Here is a 13,527-nt window from a genome sequence, read left to right on the forward strand (position 1 = left end):
CCTCTCTCTAACTCTCCCTATCAGATTAATCTTTTAAAGTTTTAAATTATTAAAACAAGAAAAATATAATTATCCACTCACTAGGTAAAGAAAGGGAGACTCCAGGTAGATGTCATTGCAAAGGCTTGAAAACATAAGGGAGGCTGGGGGGTGACGATACGCTGAGGACGGTGACTGCAGCTAAGACCTACCCATTGCTCACTGTGTGCTGACACTGTTAGAACAGGTAACTCTGCTAAGAGGGTTTACTACATGAATTATCACCCCTATCTTGTACGGTAGGTACTTACTTTTTATTATCACCAGTTTGCAACTGAGGAAACTAAGGTATGGACAAGTTCAGTAGCTTGTCTATGAGGTCACATAGGAACAATCTTTTGTGCTATCGTAGGAAGTATGCATTTTATCCTGGGAGTGAAGAGCACCCTTCTCCCCCCAACTCTGGTCTGGATGGGTGCTTCTTCTAAACTTTGTATTTATTTTCATTTTGTTTGAAAGACAGAGAAACGGAAAGGGGGAGAGATAGATGCAAACGAGAGAGAGATCAATCTTCCAACCACTGGTTCACTGCCCAAATGTCCACACCAGTGGGGGGCTGGATTAGGCAGAAGCCGGAGCCTGGAATTCAATCCTGGTCTCCCACGTGCATGGCAGGGACCCAAGTACTTGGAGCCATCATCTGCTGCCTCCCAGGCAGTGATTAACAGGAAGGTGAATGGGAAGCAGAGGAGGTACTCAAGCCCCGCCTGGAACCCAGGCACCCCAACGTGGGAGGCAGCATCCCATGCTGCCTGTTGACAGCTGGCCAAGAGCCTGCCCCTTGATGGGTCTTGAGCAGAGAGGAGATGGGGACAGGTCTGAGTCTTGGAAAGCCTTCTCTGAGGCAGGGGGCATGTGGCCCAGACAGGGGAAAGAAACTGGAACCCAACAAAGACCAGAGGAGCAACCGCGGGGGAGGAAGCAGAGGCGTGTCCCCACCACTCCTGGTGTCTGTGGTTAAGAAATGGTCCCCCTTGCCTCCACTTCCTCTACCTGCAAAGGCACAATACTATGCTTGCATCTACCTGCATCTGGAATGGCCTGAAAATGAGTGGGACAGAGGCCGGCTGGCTTTCCTGTGTTAAACAGCACCCAGGTACTACCTGTGGCGCACCTGAAACGCTGAATCTACAAAACATGCTTTGATGGAAGACCTGGAAATAATTACAGCTTGCTAATTATTGTTAATTTGACCACAGCTTTGGAACCCTGGACTTTCTCAATGATTCAAAGAGATTGCAACCCTTCTGTACCATTATAGGGGCCACACCACCGCAGACAAGCACCTTCTCACAGGCTCAATTCTTTCATTTTGGGCAGTGGCTCAGTCACTTCTCCAGGATACAGAGAAGGGCCGCAGCGATTTGCTCATTTAGAAACAAATTGTACAAAGAATTCCTTAGTTGTGCTGGCTCTTTAAGACTTGGTTCCTTTTCCTCCCCACTGCACCATTACACGCACAAACATCACGCGCCTGTGGCTGGGAGGAACTAGTGTTCGACAGAACTTCATCACTCTGCACACCAGGAAACCTGGGTTTCAGCTGCGATCTGGTGACAGACCTGCCTTACCTCCCCTCCTCCCCCCACCCCCGGCTTTTCTTGATTCTACTGTTTCCATATTTTCCAGTCTTCATGGTTTGCTAACACAGGTAGGGTACCAAAGACTCCTCCCCAGGGATTTGAGAAAATTGAGGTGCGCAGCGGGACTACAGGTCTCCTAGCCTCATCTGTGTGACCTGTGAAATGGGTCCAGCCGCGTCTGGACTATGGTGAGGATACAGTCTGAGGAAGGGAAACTGAACAAATGCGTGCTATAGGCAGAAACGGGGGAAGGAAAGAGGGAGTGGAAAGAGCTGAGGAAGCGGTAAGGATGGGGACTGGGAGCGAGACAAGAGAGGGAGTGGGCTGGAGCAGGAGAATCCCCGCCCTGGGAAGCAGAAAGGACGCCCGCGTTGCACAGCCAGAGGTAGCGCCGAGGGCGGCTCCCAGAGGGCGGGCTCCAGTCCCCGCCGCCCGCAGGTGAGTATCGGTCTTCCCCTCCCCCACCCCGGCTTTCGGTCCGGGGGAGGCGGGAGCACCTTCCCCGGCTCTGATCCTATCGCTGCCGGCGCAGGGCTGCCTGGGCCTTCTGTGGGACGGGGAGGAGGGGGAGGCGGGATGTGTCACCCAAATACCAGCGGGCGAGTCGCGGCGGAACCCGCCGGGCAGGTCGGGCCGAGTATAAGAGGGACAGAGAGCCGCCGGGCGGCAGAAGTCCGCGGACAGTGCCAGGTGCCGCAGCTCCGCTGAGTCCCGTCCGCGCTCCTCCACCCCACCATGGCCCGGGGTCCGGGCCTCCCGCCGCCGCCACCGCGGCCGTTGCCACTGCTGCTGCTGCTGTTACTGCACCTGGCGGCGGTGACCCGCCACGCGGCCGCGCAGGACAACTGCACGTGCCCCACCAACAAGATGACCGTGTGCGGCCCCGACGGACCGGGTGGCCGCTGCCAGTGCCGCGCGCTCGGCTCGGGCGCGGTGGTCGACTGCACCACGCTCACCTCCAAGTGCCTGCTGCTCAAGGCGCGCATGAGCAGCACGAAGAGCGGCCGCGGGCTGGTTCGGCCGAGCGAGCATGCGATCGTGGACAACGACGGCCTCTACGACCCCGACTGCGACCAGGAGGGCCGCTTCAAGGCGCGCCAATGCAACCAGACGTCGGTGTGCTGGTGCGTGAACTCCGTGGGTGTGCGCCGCACCGACAAGGGCGACCAGAGCCTGCGATGCGACGAGCTTGTGCGCACCCACCACATCCTCATCGACTTGCGCCACCGCCCGGCCGCGCGCGCCTTCAACCACTCGGAGCTGGACGCCGCGCTGCGGCGCCTCTTCCGCGACCGCTACCGGCTGCAGCCGCGCTTCTTGGCGGCCGTGCACTACGAGGAGCCCACCATCCAGATCGAGCTGCGGCAGAACTCCTCGCAGAAGGTCCCCGGCGACGTGGACATCGCCGACGCCGCCTACTACTTCGAGAGGGACATCAAGGGCGAGTCGCTGTTCGCTGGCAGCGGCGACATGGACGTGCGTGTGCGCGGCGAGCCCCTGCACGTGGAGCGCACGCTCATCTACTACCTGGATGAGCAGCCGCCCCAGTTTTCCATGAAGCGCCTCACCCCCGGCCTCGTCGCCGTCATCGTGGTGGTGGCGCTGGCCGTCGTCGCCGGCGTGGTCGTCCTGGTGGTCAGCAACCGCAGGAAGGCGGGGAAGTACAAGAAGGTGGAGGCCAAGGAGCTGGGGGAGTTGAGAAATGCGCCGAGCCAGTAGGCACTTGGCGGGCCTGAGGGGTGCGGGGGTGTGGGCGTCGACCCTAAGCAGAGGCTGAGACCCGGTCCAAGGGAGACATCTCTCTGTCCCCCCACCCCCTGCCGCCGCGTCCACTCTCCACCTCCTCCCGGGGTCACCCGCCTGCTGACTTCTGTCTGGAAGGAAGCATTTCTAAACTTCCTTCCTTTTTGGTCCAACAATGAGAATGGCCCCGCGGTCGGTGTGGGAAGCCAAGTGCCTGCCAGGGTCAGAATCCACCACGAAGGCTCAAGTGGGCTTAGATGGAAAGCGGCGCTTTTTACTGTTCTGGGGCTTGAGCTAGCCAATGAGCTCCACTTGTATCGTGTGGCTTCCCCGAGGAGTTTGTTAATTGGGCCTGCGAGGTGTTCTGTACCGTGGTTGGTGGGACCGACCACAGCTCCGTCGCCAGGACAAAGCCCATTTCCGCTCCTGAGCGCTCCCTAGATGCCATTGAGGGCAACCCCCTGCCCCAGAAACTCAGTGTCTGGTCTTCAGCTCGCCCGGAGGACAGCTCCTGTTAGTTGTGTTTCCTTTTGTAAAATGTTTGTACATAGATTGTCTTTAATAATGCTGCTGTGATTTTTTTTTAAAAAAATAAATAAAAACAAATTGAATAAAATACCAAAAAGGTCCAAACTACAAGGTAGAATTTGTGAAACCTCCCTCCAGGTTTATACAACTTTGTCTCTAATTTCCTAGGACTCCGAGTGAAATTATATAAATCTCAGATTCTAACACTATTAGGCAGGTGCTTCCTGGGCTATCTTTATATCTTTAGCTGGCCACTGTACCTGCTCTTCCTTCTGTATAAGATTATTTGGAAACTTTCAAGCTACAGGGTGGGTTTGAGGGAGGACGCTACCCCTCACAGGCATAGTTGGGAAGGGGGGCCAGCCTCAGTTGTCTCTGAGCATGGGTCTTCAGCAGTGGGAAGGGAAACGTAATTACTTCTGCAAGGTGTATTTCTTTTGACTCCCAGCCTGACTCTGAAATAGGTACCATTCCCATTCTGCCCTTGGGCAGATGACTTCATCACAGTGTTGTGGCTCTTTAAGAAGTTACATGATTTTCCCGCAGAACTAACTCCAGCCAGTTCTCGGTGAGCCCTGTGATCTGGCTGTGTACACGCAGCCTGGTGCCCTTAAGATTTTGTGAGTCATGCACTTGAGAGACCTTTACTTCCTATGAGCTGTAAAAACTAGCCCCCTGTCTCTTTCACACTCAGCTCCTTTTCACTCAATCACATTCATTTTTGCGGTGGGGCAGCCAACCTGTAAACAAGCTAGAGCAGTTTCTGGAAAGTGACCCAACAAGGGGTGTGGCCAAGGAGGGAGCAGGTGGTGCCTCAAGCACCCGGCAGCAAATAAGCTAGCTCTAGGACTTCCCCCGGGTTCCTCCGCCCAGCCAACTCAAGACTCAAATCCCTGTACAAAAGACGAGGGGAGGGGCACCGGGAGGTCCTTCCTAGCCGCTGTCTTTGCCTTTTGGGGCTGGGGCTGGTGTGGGGTAGTCTAGCAAACGCCAGATCCCAGGGAGCTCAGAGTGGCAGCTCAGGTGGGTGTTAAGAAGGGGAGAGAGTCCCAGGGGATGGGGACTAAGACGAAGATGAAGGGTCTGAGGTTAGGGTAGGCTTCTAACAATGAGGGTGAGACTCCCCACTCCCTGAGTCCCTACCTCTGGTGATCACCTCTGATCTAAGCCCTCATTTCACGGGTGAAAAGAGCAAGTGGCTTCTCAAGGTTAATGTTGCCATGGCACAACTAGGACTAGAAAGCCCCATTGTTCCCAGGGTCACTTGACAGCTAGGGAATAAACAGACGGAGGCTGGAGTGGGCACAGCTGAACAAAGGCAGCTCCCTGAGAACACCCATTCCTGCATCAGAATGCCGCCTCTGTGTGCTAGTTCCGTTTCTGCCTTCCTGTGGCACAGGGACCCCTTACTTGTCAGCACTTTGAGTTTGCAAAGTGCTTTCACACACAGAATTTCCTTTGAGACACTGACCTGCTGGAAATAACTTTGGGTGTTGACAAAGCTGAGTTCAACTCCTGTGCCAGGGGGCCAAGAAGTCAGTTAATTCCCCTGTTTCCTCTTCTGTGAAATGCAATTACAACTCCTTCTTTCGCTGTTGCAAAGACTGAATGAGGTCATTGATATGAGCACTTAGTGAGAGTGGAATATATTTTACATCTTCTCTTCTCCAGATTATATCCTTGTCACGTGTCCCAAAACAGAAGTTCAAAAAGGTTGATAAGCTCACGAACACACATCCTCCCTTTGTCAAAGGCTGAGTTTAGAACTTTCGTACTGACTTCATAGCCCAAGTTGCTCTCCAATGCACCTAGCTGGTGGAGACACTTTCCTATTCATCTAGTCCAAGGAACTAGGAAAAAACCCCTTGTGCTTCTGTTTTGAAATTCACCTTGCGTCTCCTGGGGACAAGACTCCAGAACCAAATGTCCTCAAGGATTCAGTCTCCACCTCCAGGACTGCTCCCCCCTCCCCCAATGCCCTTCCACCCCAACAACACATACAAACCTGCCAAGCTCAGGCCCGGGGCTGCTCTCCGAAGGAATGTGAGAAACAGGTGTGGCTTACCCAGCAGGTCACTGCTTGTCCTCAGAGCCTCTAGAGGAGACACAACTGATTTCCTCCTATGGGTCACCAGGGCTTTCTCCTCTCTTGCTAGTGCCTTAGTCTGAGCAGATTTGTTAATTATTCATTTCCCTTCTGCTTACATGTTTTCTGCTTCACTGTTTTCCAACTACAATCACAGAATGTCAGAGTGAGAAAGAGCTCCGAGGGCCATTTAGTCCAACAGCGCCATTCTACAGGTGAGCAAACTGAAGCCCAGATTGGAGAGATTTCCCAAGCCAGGCAGAGTGGCAGCAGTACCCGAGAGACCCAGTACCCTGGATCTGTCCCTCCTTGGTCTCCAGTCAATTTTACCTTGATCAGTCCTGTTCTTCAGTTGTGGTTATTTAGCTTTTTAAATCTCACTTAAATAGGAGAGATTCTGTGGTTAAATGTGCAATGCATGAGCTCTGAAGTTACCCAGTGGCTGTCTGCTTATCTGTAAAATGGGTGTATTTGTATCTAACTTGATTAATTGTAAAGATTACATCTAGGATCTGAAGACTCAGCATGTCTTTAGTAAGGGATCACTCTTGTTTGAACTACAGCAATATCATAGACTCTTGGGGGAGACTACTAGTAACAGCTGAGCTCTTCCCAGTGAAATGTGAACTGGACTTCCACACCACTTTCTCAAGGGACATCTCTGTCCCTAGACTTCTGCTATTATGGGGAAAGAGCAACATCGGAAGCCACCTGTGTACAAAGGCAGAGCTAGGGAGCACCTGGTTTGAATAAAACAGCCGAGAGGGACACTCACCTTCATCTGTGATGTGAGAAAAAGATATGTCTTCCCTTTCTTTTTTTTTTTTTAAATTATATATTTATTGAAAGGTAGAGTTACACAGAAAGAGGGAGAGACAGAGATTTTCCATCTGCTGGTTCACTCCCCCAAATGGCTGCAATGATCGAGCTGGGTTAAGTCAAAGCCAGGAGTTTCTTCTGGGTTTTCCATGTGGGTGCAAGGGCCCAAAGACCTGGGCCATCCTTCGCTGCTCTCCCAGGCACATTAGCAGGGAGTTGGATTGGAAGTGGAGCAGCCTGGACTCAAACTGGCACCAGTATGGGGATGCCAGCATTGCAGCTTTACCCACTATGCCACAGCACTGGCTGCAATGTCTTCTTGTCTACTTGAAAGGCAAAGTGAGAGAGAGAGAGAGAGAGAGAGAGAGAGAGAAGTGAGACAGATCTTCCATTCACTGGTTTAGTCCCCCAGATGGTCACAATAGCCAGGGGTTGGCCAGGCTGAAGCCAGGAGCACAGAACTCCATCTGAGTTCCTCTGGTGGGTGGCAAGGACCCAAGAACTTGGGCCATCATCTGCTGCCTCCCAGGCACATTAGCTGGAAGCTAGATGGGAAGTGTGGAGTAGCCAGGACTCAAACCAAGCAGAGATATGGGATGCGGGGACCCCAAGTGGTGGCTCAACCCACTACTCCACAATGTCTGCATGTCTTCCTTTTAAAAATATGGGCCGAACATCCTTAACCCCAAAATCTGAAATTTGGGCCTGGCCTTGTGGCATAGCAGGTAAAGCTGCTACCTGAGATGCTGGCATCCTATATCAGAGCACTGGTTCACATCACGGCTGCTCCACTTCAGATCCAGCTCCCTGCTAATGCACCTGAAAAAGCAGCAGAAGATGGCCCAGGTGCTTGGGCCCCTACACCCATGTGGGAGACCCTGGAAGAAGCTCCAGGTTCCTGGCTTTGGCCTGGCATAGCCCTGACTGTTATGGCCATTTGGGGGAATGAAAGATCTCTTTTTTTTCTATCCCTCTTTCTCTCTCTGTTGTTCTGCCTTTCAAATAAATAACTATTTAAAAAAAGAAGAAAATCTGAATTTAAATGCTCCAAAATCTGTGACCTGTTAAGTGTCAACATAATGGCCTCAGTAAAAATTGCACACCTGACTCTGATCATAGCCAAAATGCAGATACACTAAGAATATTGTATGAAATCACCTTTGGGCTATGTGTATATGGTATATATAAAACATAAATTAATTTTGTGTTTAGACTTGGCTCTCATTCCCAAGATATCTCTGTCTCTGTCTGCCTGTCTATCTCTATATCTATCTTTATCTGTATCTATCTATATATAGATAGATATCTATCTACATATAGATATATATCTATATCTATCTATCTATATCTATAGATATATGCAAATATTCCAAATTCTGGAAAAATCCATCTCCAAACGGAAGCACTTCTAGTCCCAAGCATTTCAGATAAAAGATACTAAAGGCAAACATTTTGGTGTACCAGTTAAGATGTTGGTGGGGACACCCGCATCCCATATCAGAGTGCCTGGGTTCATGTCCCAGCTCCACTCCCAATCCAGCTTCCTGCTGTTGCACCGCCTGGGAAGCAAGAGATGATGGTCAGGCACTTGATCCTTATCATGCATATGAGAGACCTGGATGGAGTTCCAGTCTCCTGCCTTTCACCTACCCCAGCCCTGACTGTTGCTGGCATTTGGGGAGTAACCCAGCAGATAGAAGATATCTCTCTCTCTCCCTCCCCCATTCCCTTTCAAATAAAAATAATAAATAAATAATAAAATTTTAATAAAAGATACTGAATCCAGGGGCCAGAACAGTGGTGTAGGTTAAGCCTCTGCCTGCAGTGCCAGTATCTCATATGGGTGCCAGTTTGAGTCCCAGCTGCTCTACTTCCAATCCAGCTCATTGCTAATCACCTGGGAAAAAGCAGAAGATGGCCCAAGTGCTTGGACCCCTGCATCCACATGGGAGACCCAGATTGAAGCTCCTGACTCCTGGTTCTTGGCTTTGGCCTGGCCTAGCCATGGCCATTGCAACCATTTGGGGATTAAACAGTAGAGGAAAGATATGTCTCTCTGTCTCTACCTCTCTCTCTGTAATTCTGACTTTGTTGTTGTTGTTTTAAAAAGTTATCTTTTTTTTTTTTTTTTTTTTTTTTTTTTTTTTTTTTTTTTGACAGGCAGAGTGGACAGTGAGAGAGAGAGAAAGAGAGAAAGGTCTTCCTTTGCCATTGGTTCACCCTCCAATGGCCGCCGCGGCCGGCGTGCTGCGGCCGGCGCACCGCGCTGATCCGATGGCAGGAGCCAGGAGCCAGGTGCTTTTTCCTGGTCTCCCATGGAGTGCAGGGCCCAAGCACCTGGGCCATCCTCCACTGCACTCCCTGGCCACAGCAGAGAGCTGGCCTGGAAGAGGGGCAACCGGGACAGAATCCGGCGTCCCAACCGGGACTAGAACCCGGTGTGCCGGCGCCACTAGGCGGAGGATTAGCCTAGTGAGCCGCAGCGCCGGCCTTAAAAAGTTATCTTTAAAAAAATTATTTACTTTATTTGAAAGTCAGAGTTACACAGAGAGAGGAGAGGCAAAGAGAGAGAGACAGGTCTTCTATCCGCTGGTTCACTCCCCAAATGGCTGCAACAGCCGGTGCTGTGCCAATCTGAAGCCAGGAGCCAGAATCTTCTGGGTCTCCCACGTGGGTGCAGGGGCCCAAGCACTTGGGCTATCTTGTACTGCTTTCCCAGGCCATAGCAGAGAGCTGGATCGGAAGTGAAGCAGCCAGGTCTCAAACTGGCACCCATATGGGATGCCGGCGCTTCAGGCCAGGGCGTTAACCAGCTGCGCCACAGTGCCAGCCCCTGTAATTCTGACTTTCAAATAAATAAATCTTTAAAAAAAAGATATTCAGTCTGTACTTTGTTATAGAATCTCTGTAATAGGCTCTTGTTGTATTTTAGCTTAATCTTTCACCCTAGTTGGTATGGGTTGATACATTGTTATTTCTGTAATAGATGAGAAAATTCAGAGAGAGAGAAGTTAAATTGCTTGCCTAAGGTCACCAATCTAGTTAGTAGCATATTTTGGGTTAGAACCTAGGTACATTGGCGCTTAAAACCATGTTTTTTCTTTGTTACTTTAACATGTATTGATCAAAAAGGGATGGAGGAGTTTTCAATGGTATTCAGGATAACTATTTCCTGGTATAAAAAGACACTATTCTCAAACAAAAACTTTCTAAAAAAAATACATCATGCAATCAAAGTTTTAAAAACTTTCACTGAATGTTTCTAACCTGTGGGAACAAAAACCATGTTGCCTGGTTTTTGCCTGAGCAAACCCTAAATCTTGCAAGTCACACAGAGGCAGGATTCGTTGCACAGAGATCTGCTGATCAAAGCCATCGTTTCCAAGGTGGGTTCCCTCCAGAAAACGTGGGGCTCTGCTCAGAGCCAGAATCCCTGCGTGCCCCTGCTCTCAGATGCTTCTGGCCCCTGGAGTGGGTGGCAGCCGTGCCCCCAGCACGAGGCACTGCCGAAGCTGGCTCCCCTGGGGAACTCAGCAGGCTCTGTGTGTGAGCATTTTAAAGCCTCATTAAAAAAAAAAAAAAAAAAAAACACGCGGAGAGAGAGACATCTAGAATTTCATGCATTTGCAGCTGTGAATAGGACTTGCAAAATCTGATGTTGTCGACCCTTTGGAGCCTGTTTCTTGCACTAGTAATGAAAGCACAGACCAGCCACGAGCATCCTATCCCCAAACAAGAACCCACCAGAGTGTTTACAAAAGGCGGGAGTGAGCAGTCAGCACAAAGTCGAGTTCCCCACGTGTTCCCAACATGGTACATGTTCATCAAAACAGAAAAGAAACCGCCAGCTGCTGAGGGCTCAGATGTGGTGAATCTCTTGCGTCACTGTCAAAGGCATCAACCAGGTCTCAGGATTTGTGAAAAAGGCTAAAAATTCATACAAAACCTGCTGTACATTAAGCCAAAGGTAGATTGAAATGTGTCATTGTCTGGCTCTTGAAATGAAGTAATGGTTTCCATAAAAAGCACAGGTGGCTTTTGCCTTGATGCTGAGCAGTCTGTGCAATTCTGCACAAACTGTTTTCCACTTATTGTGAACTTCAATATGATCAAGTTCAAAGGCAAATCATAACAACAACAGCAACAACAACAAAAAACCTGCCATTGTCTTAAATTCTGTAGGCTAAGAGTCTCAGACAAGCTGCGGTGGAAAGCCACGGTTGAGAAACCCAGTGGAGCACAGATGTGGACACTGTAGGTTTTGGAGTTGGAGGAAATTGGAGTATAAGGGTTCTGGCGGTGCTTAGTCAGGATCCGCCCCTGCTCAGCCATGGCATCTGTGGGGAAGGCACCATGGGGGAGGGGCTCCCACCGCAGTCTGTCTCCTCCTTGGTCCTCTCACTAGCTGGAGTCCCTGCCTTCAGCGTCCTTGGGCAAGCCCGAGTCCTGTAACACCTTGACGGCTATGTGCAGCTTGGTTCTTCCTGGACAGCCCCGGAACGAGTTGCCATCCACCTCCACTGATACGGTGAAGATGGGCGCAGGCACGGGGCCTGTCTGTGAAACCAGCTTGTACTGCAGCCCTGGCTTCAGCTGGTTCAACCTCATCACCACGTTCATGGCCTAGGGAGGCTCAGCCTTCTCCTCTTTCTTCTGAGTTTTCTTTTTGCTGGGTGACTTCTCCTCTCCATCGTTTTCCATTGGGCGTTTCATGGGTGTAATGGCGTAGGTGGTGCTGGCGGGGAGGGGCTTTGAATGGTGTAGTCCACGGGTTTTTCATTCTTTGGTTTCTTGGGCATCTTGGAAGGCAGGGGGTCCAAACCCAGGACCTATGGAGCTGGCCAAATGCTGCAAGCCACAGTGCATGCTGCATACTCTGTGTGGTATCTTCCCATTGCTGTCTGTCTAGATGCCCAATAGCATCAGTGGCTTCTATTTCACAAGGGTCATAAATGCCAGAACGATTTGGCATCACAATGCCTGACGCCAGACACTTCAGCACCCTCCGCAGGGCCCTTCTGACACAAAAGCTCCAGTGGCCATTCTCCGAGAGGATCCCAGGTGGGCACACAGATGACAACGACACAGGACTTCAGCTTGTTGGCTCTGGCCTGAAACCACTTGGCGTGGTGGAGGGACACCAAGGCAGCAAGGCATCTCTGCCTGTCCAGAACGTCCGGGAGTGGTTGACTGATAGCGTTACTCCAGCTGATCTTTTCTCCATCTCTTCTCTGACAACGGGGGAGGTCAGGTGGATGGTCATGGACAACGGAGGCTTTTTTGTGTTTTTTTTTTTTTTTTTTTTTTTTTTTTTATCACAATTGCAGCAGTATCTCATACTTCTGTTAGGGCAGTGAGCTGGATTGCCAGGTTGTCAGCCACCTTGTCCAGGAGGGCAGTTTGGGCTTCTCCTTACAGAGCAGCACCAGCTCCAGATCCAGGTCCCCCTTGGCCACAAGGCCGACCCACATGTTGCCCCGCAGGGTTCTGGTCATGTGCTCCATCTTCTCCCCCGCCCCTTCTTGGCTCTCTTCCCCAGCGAGCACGTCCACGTTGTCGGCCTCGGCCTGGGCCCTGCTGCCTTTCTCCTGCTGTTCGACCCAATCGGACACAGCTTTGAGGGCCCGCTTGGTGTGGGACACCATGTTCGGCATGGCCTCCAGCTCCTCTTGTGTTGGCTAAACTGAAGAATGCTTTGCCACCACATGGAGATCATCATTCACAAAAATTCACATTGGATGCATTTTCACTTCTTTTTCTATAGTGTTTGGAAATCAAGCTTCTGTTTTTCAGATTATAACAGATGCCCCTGGTGTTGCCAATACTTCAGCTATCTTCTGAGCAATCTTGAGACTCTCCCTCATTCTACTTGCTGAAGAAATAAAGGCAAAGACCTGCTTGAAGTCCCCAAGTTGGGGTTCTGGCAGTGCTAGTTACAGTGCATGCTAGAGCCCTGCCCTTATTGGCATCCCCTTCCCCTACTGCAGCTGACGCCACCACCCTCCTGCCACAGCCCACTGGGGTCTTCCCCCAAAAGCCACTCAGTACACACGAGGCGGCTGAGTCCACCTGCAATGGTGAGAAGAGGAGGAGGAGGAGGGGGAGGAGGAGGGGGAGGAGGAGGGGGCCGGGGGCAAGTGGGCGGGTGGGTGGGCACATGCCTAGACCCACTGCTAAAGTATCACATGGAGGAACTTGCAGCGAAAGAATGGGGAAATATAACAAAAGGTTTCTGAGTTTGGGCTGTCGGGGGAAACCCAGTAGAAGGTTTCTCAAGGTATCTCAAGCCACAGTGTATTCATTTTCTGTTGCTGCTCTAACACATTTATTATCTCCCAATTCTGCAGGCCAGATGTCCAACGCAGGTCTCATTGGGCTAAAAGCAATATGCTGGAGGGTTGCATCCCCTTCTGGAAGTGCTAGGGGCACATTTTTTCCTGCTCATGCAGGCTGTTGGCAGAATTTAGTTCATTTCAGTTGTGGGACCAGGGTCTCTGCTTTCTTACAGGTACCGGCCTTTCCCAGCTTGCACAGGTGGCCCACATTCCTTCTCTCATGTCTTCGTCCTTCAGCTTCAGCTGTGGCAGGTGGAGTCCCTTTTCACACCGTCACATCCCTCTGACCCTCCTTCCATCTCTTCTTGACCACGGCTGGGAAAGCTGCCCTGCTTGTAAGGACCCATGTGATTGCATGAGATCCACCTGGACAATCCAGGCCAAGATGATCCTG

General features: G+C 51.1%; 1 protein-coding gene and 1 pseudogene across 1 annotated transcript; one reads left to right on the forward strand and one right to left on the reverse strand.

Moving 5' to 3' along the window:
* The first annotated feature begins 2,245 nt into the window (after positions 1-2,245).
* Positions 2,246-3,990, forward strand: TACSTD2 (tumor associated calcium signal transducer 2). Its single transcript, XM_008265178.4, has one exon. It carries the CDS (start codon positions 2,358-2,360, stop codon positions 3,339-3,341), a length of 984 nt encoding a protein of 327 aa, XP_008263400.1. The 5' UTR covers positions 2,246-2,357; the 3' UTR covers positions 3,342-3,990.
* A 7,079-nt stretch (positions 3,991-11,069) lies between these two features.
* LOC103350279 (interleukin enhancer-binding factor 3 pseudogene) lies at positions 11,070-12,674 on the reverse strand (annotated as a pseudogene).
* Positions 12,675-13,527: the final 853 nt, after the last annotated feature.

Source organism: Oryctolagus cuniculus, chromosome 7 (genome assembly GCF_964237555.1).
Source record: "Oryctolagus cuniculus chromosome 7, mOryCun1.1, whole genome shotgun sequence".
Classification (NCBI taxonomy): domain Eukaryota; kingdom Metazoa; phylum Chordata; class Mammalia; order Lagomorpha; family Leporidae; genus Oryctolagus; species Oryctolagus cuniculus.

Bases quoted from the DNA above. Each gene is read 5' to 3' on its own strand.
- TACSTD2 (XM_008265178.4), top strand. From the start codon at position 2,358: ATGGCCCGGGGTCCGGGCCTCCCGCCGCCGCCACCGCGGCCGTTGCCA.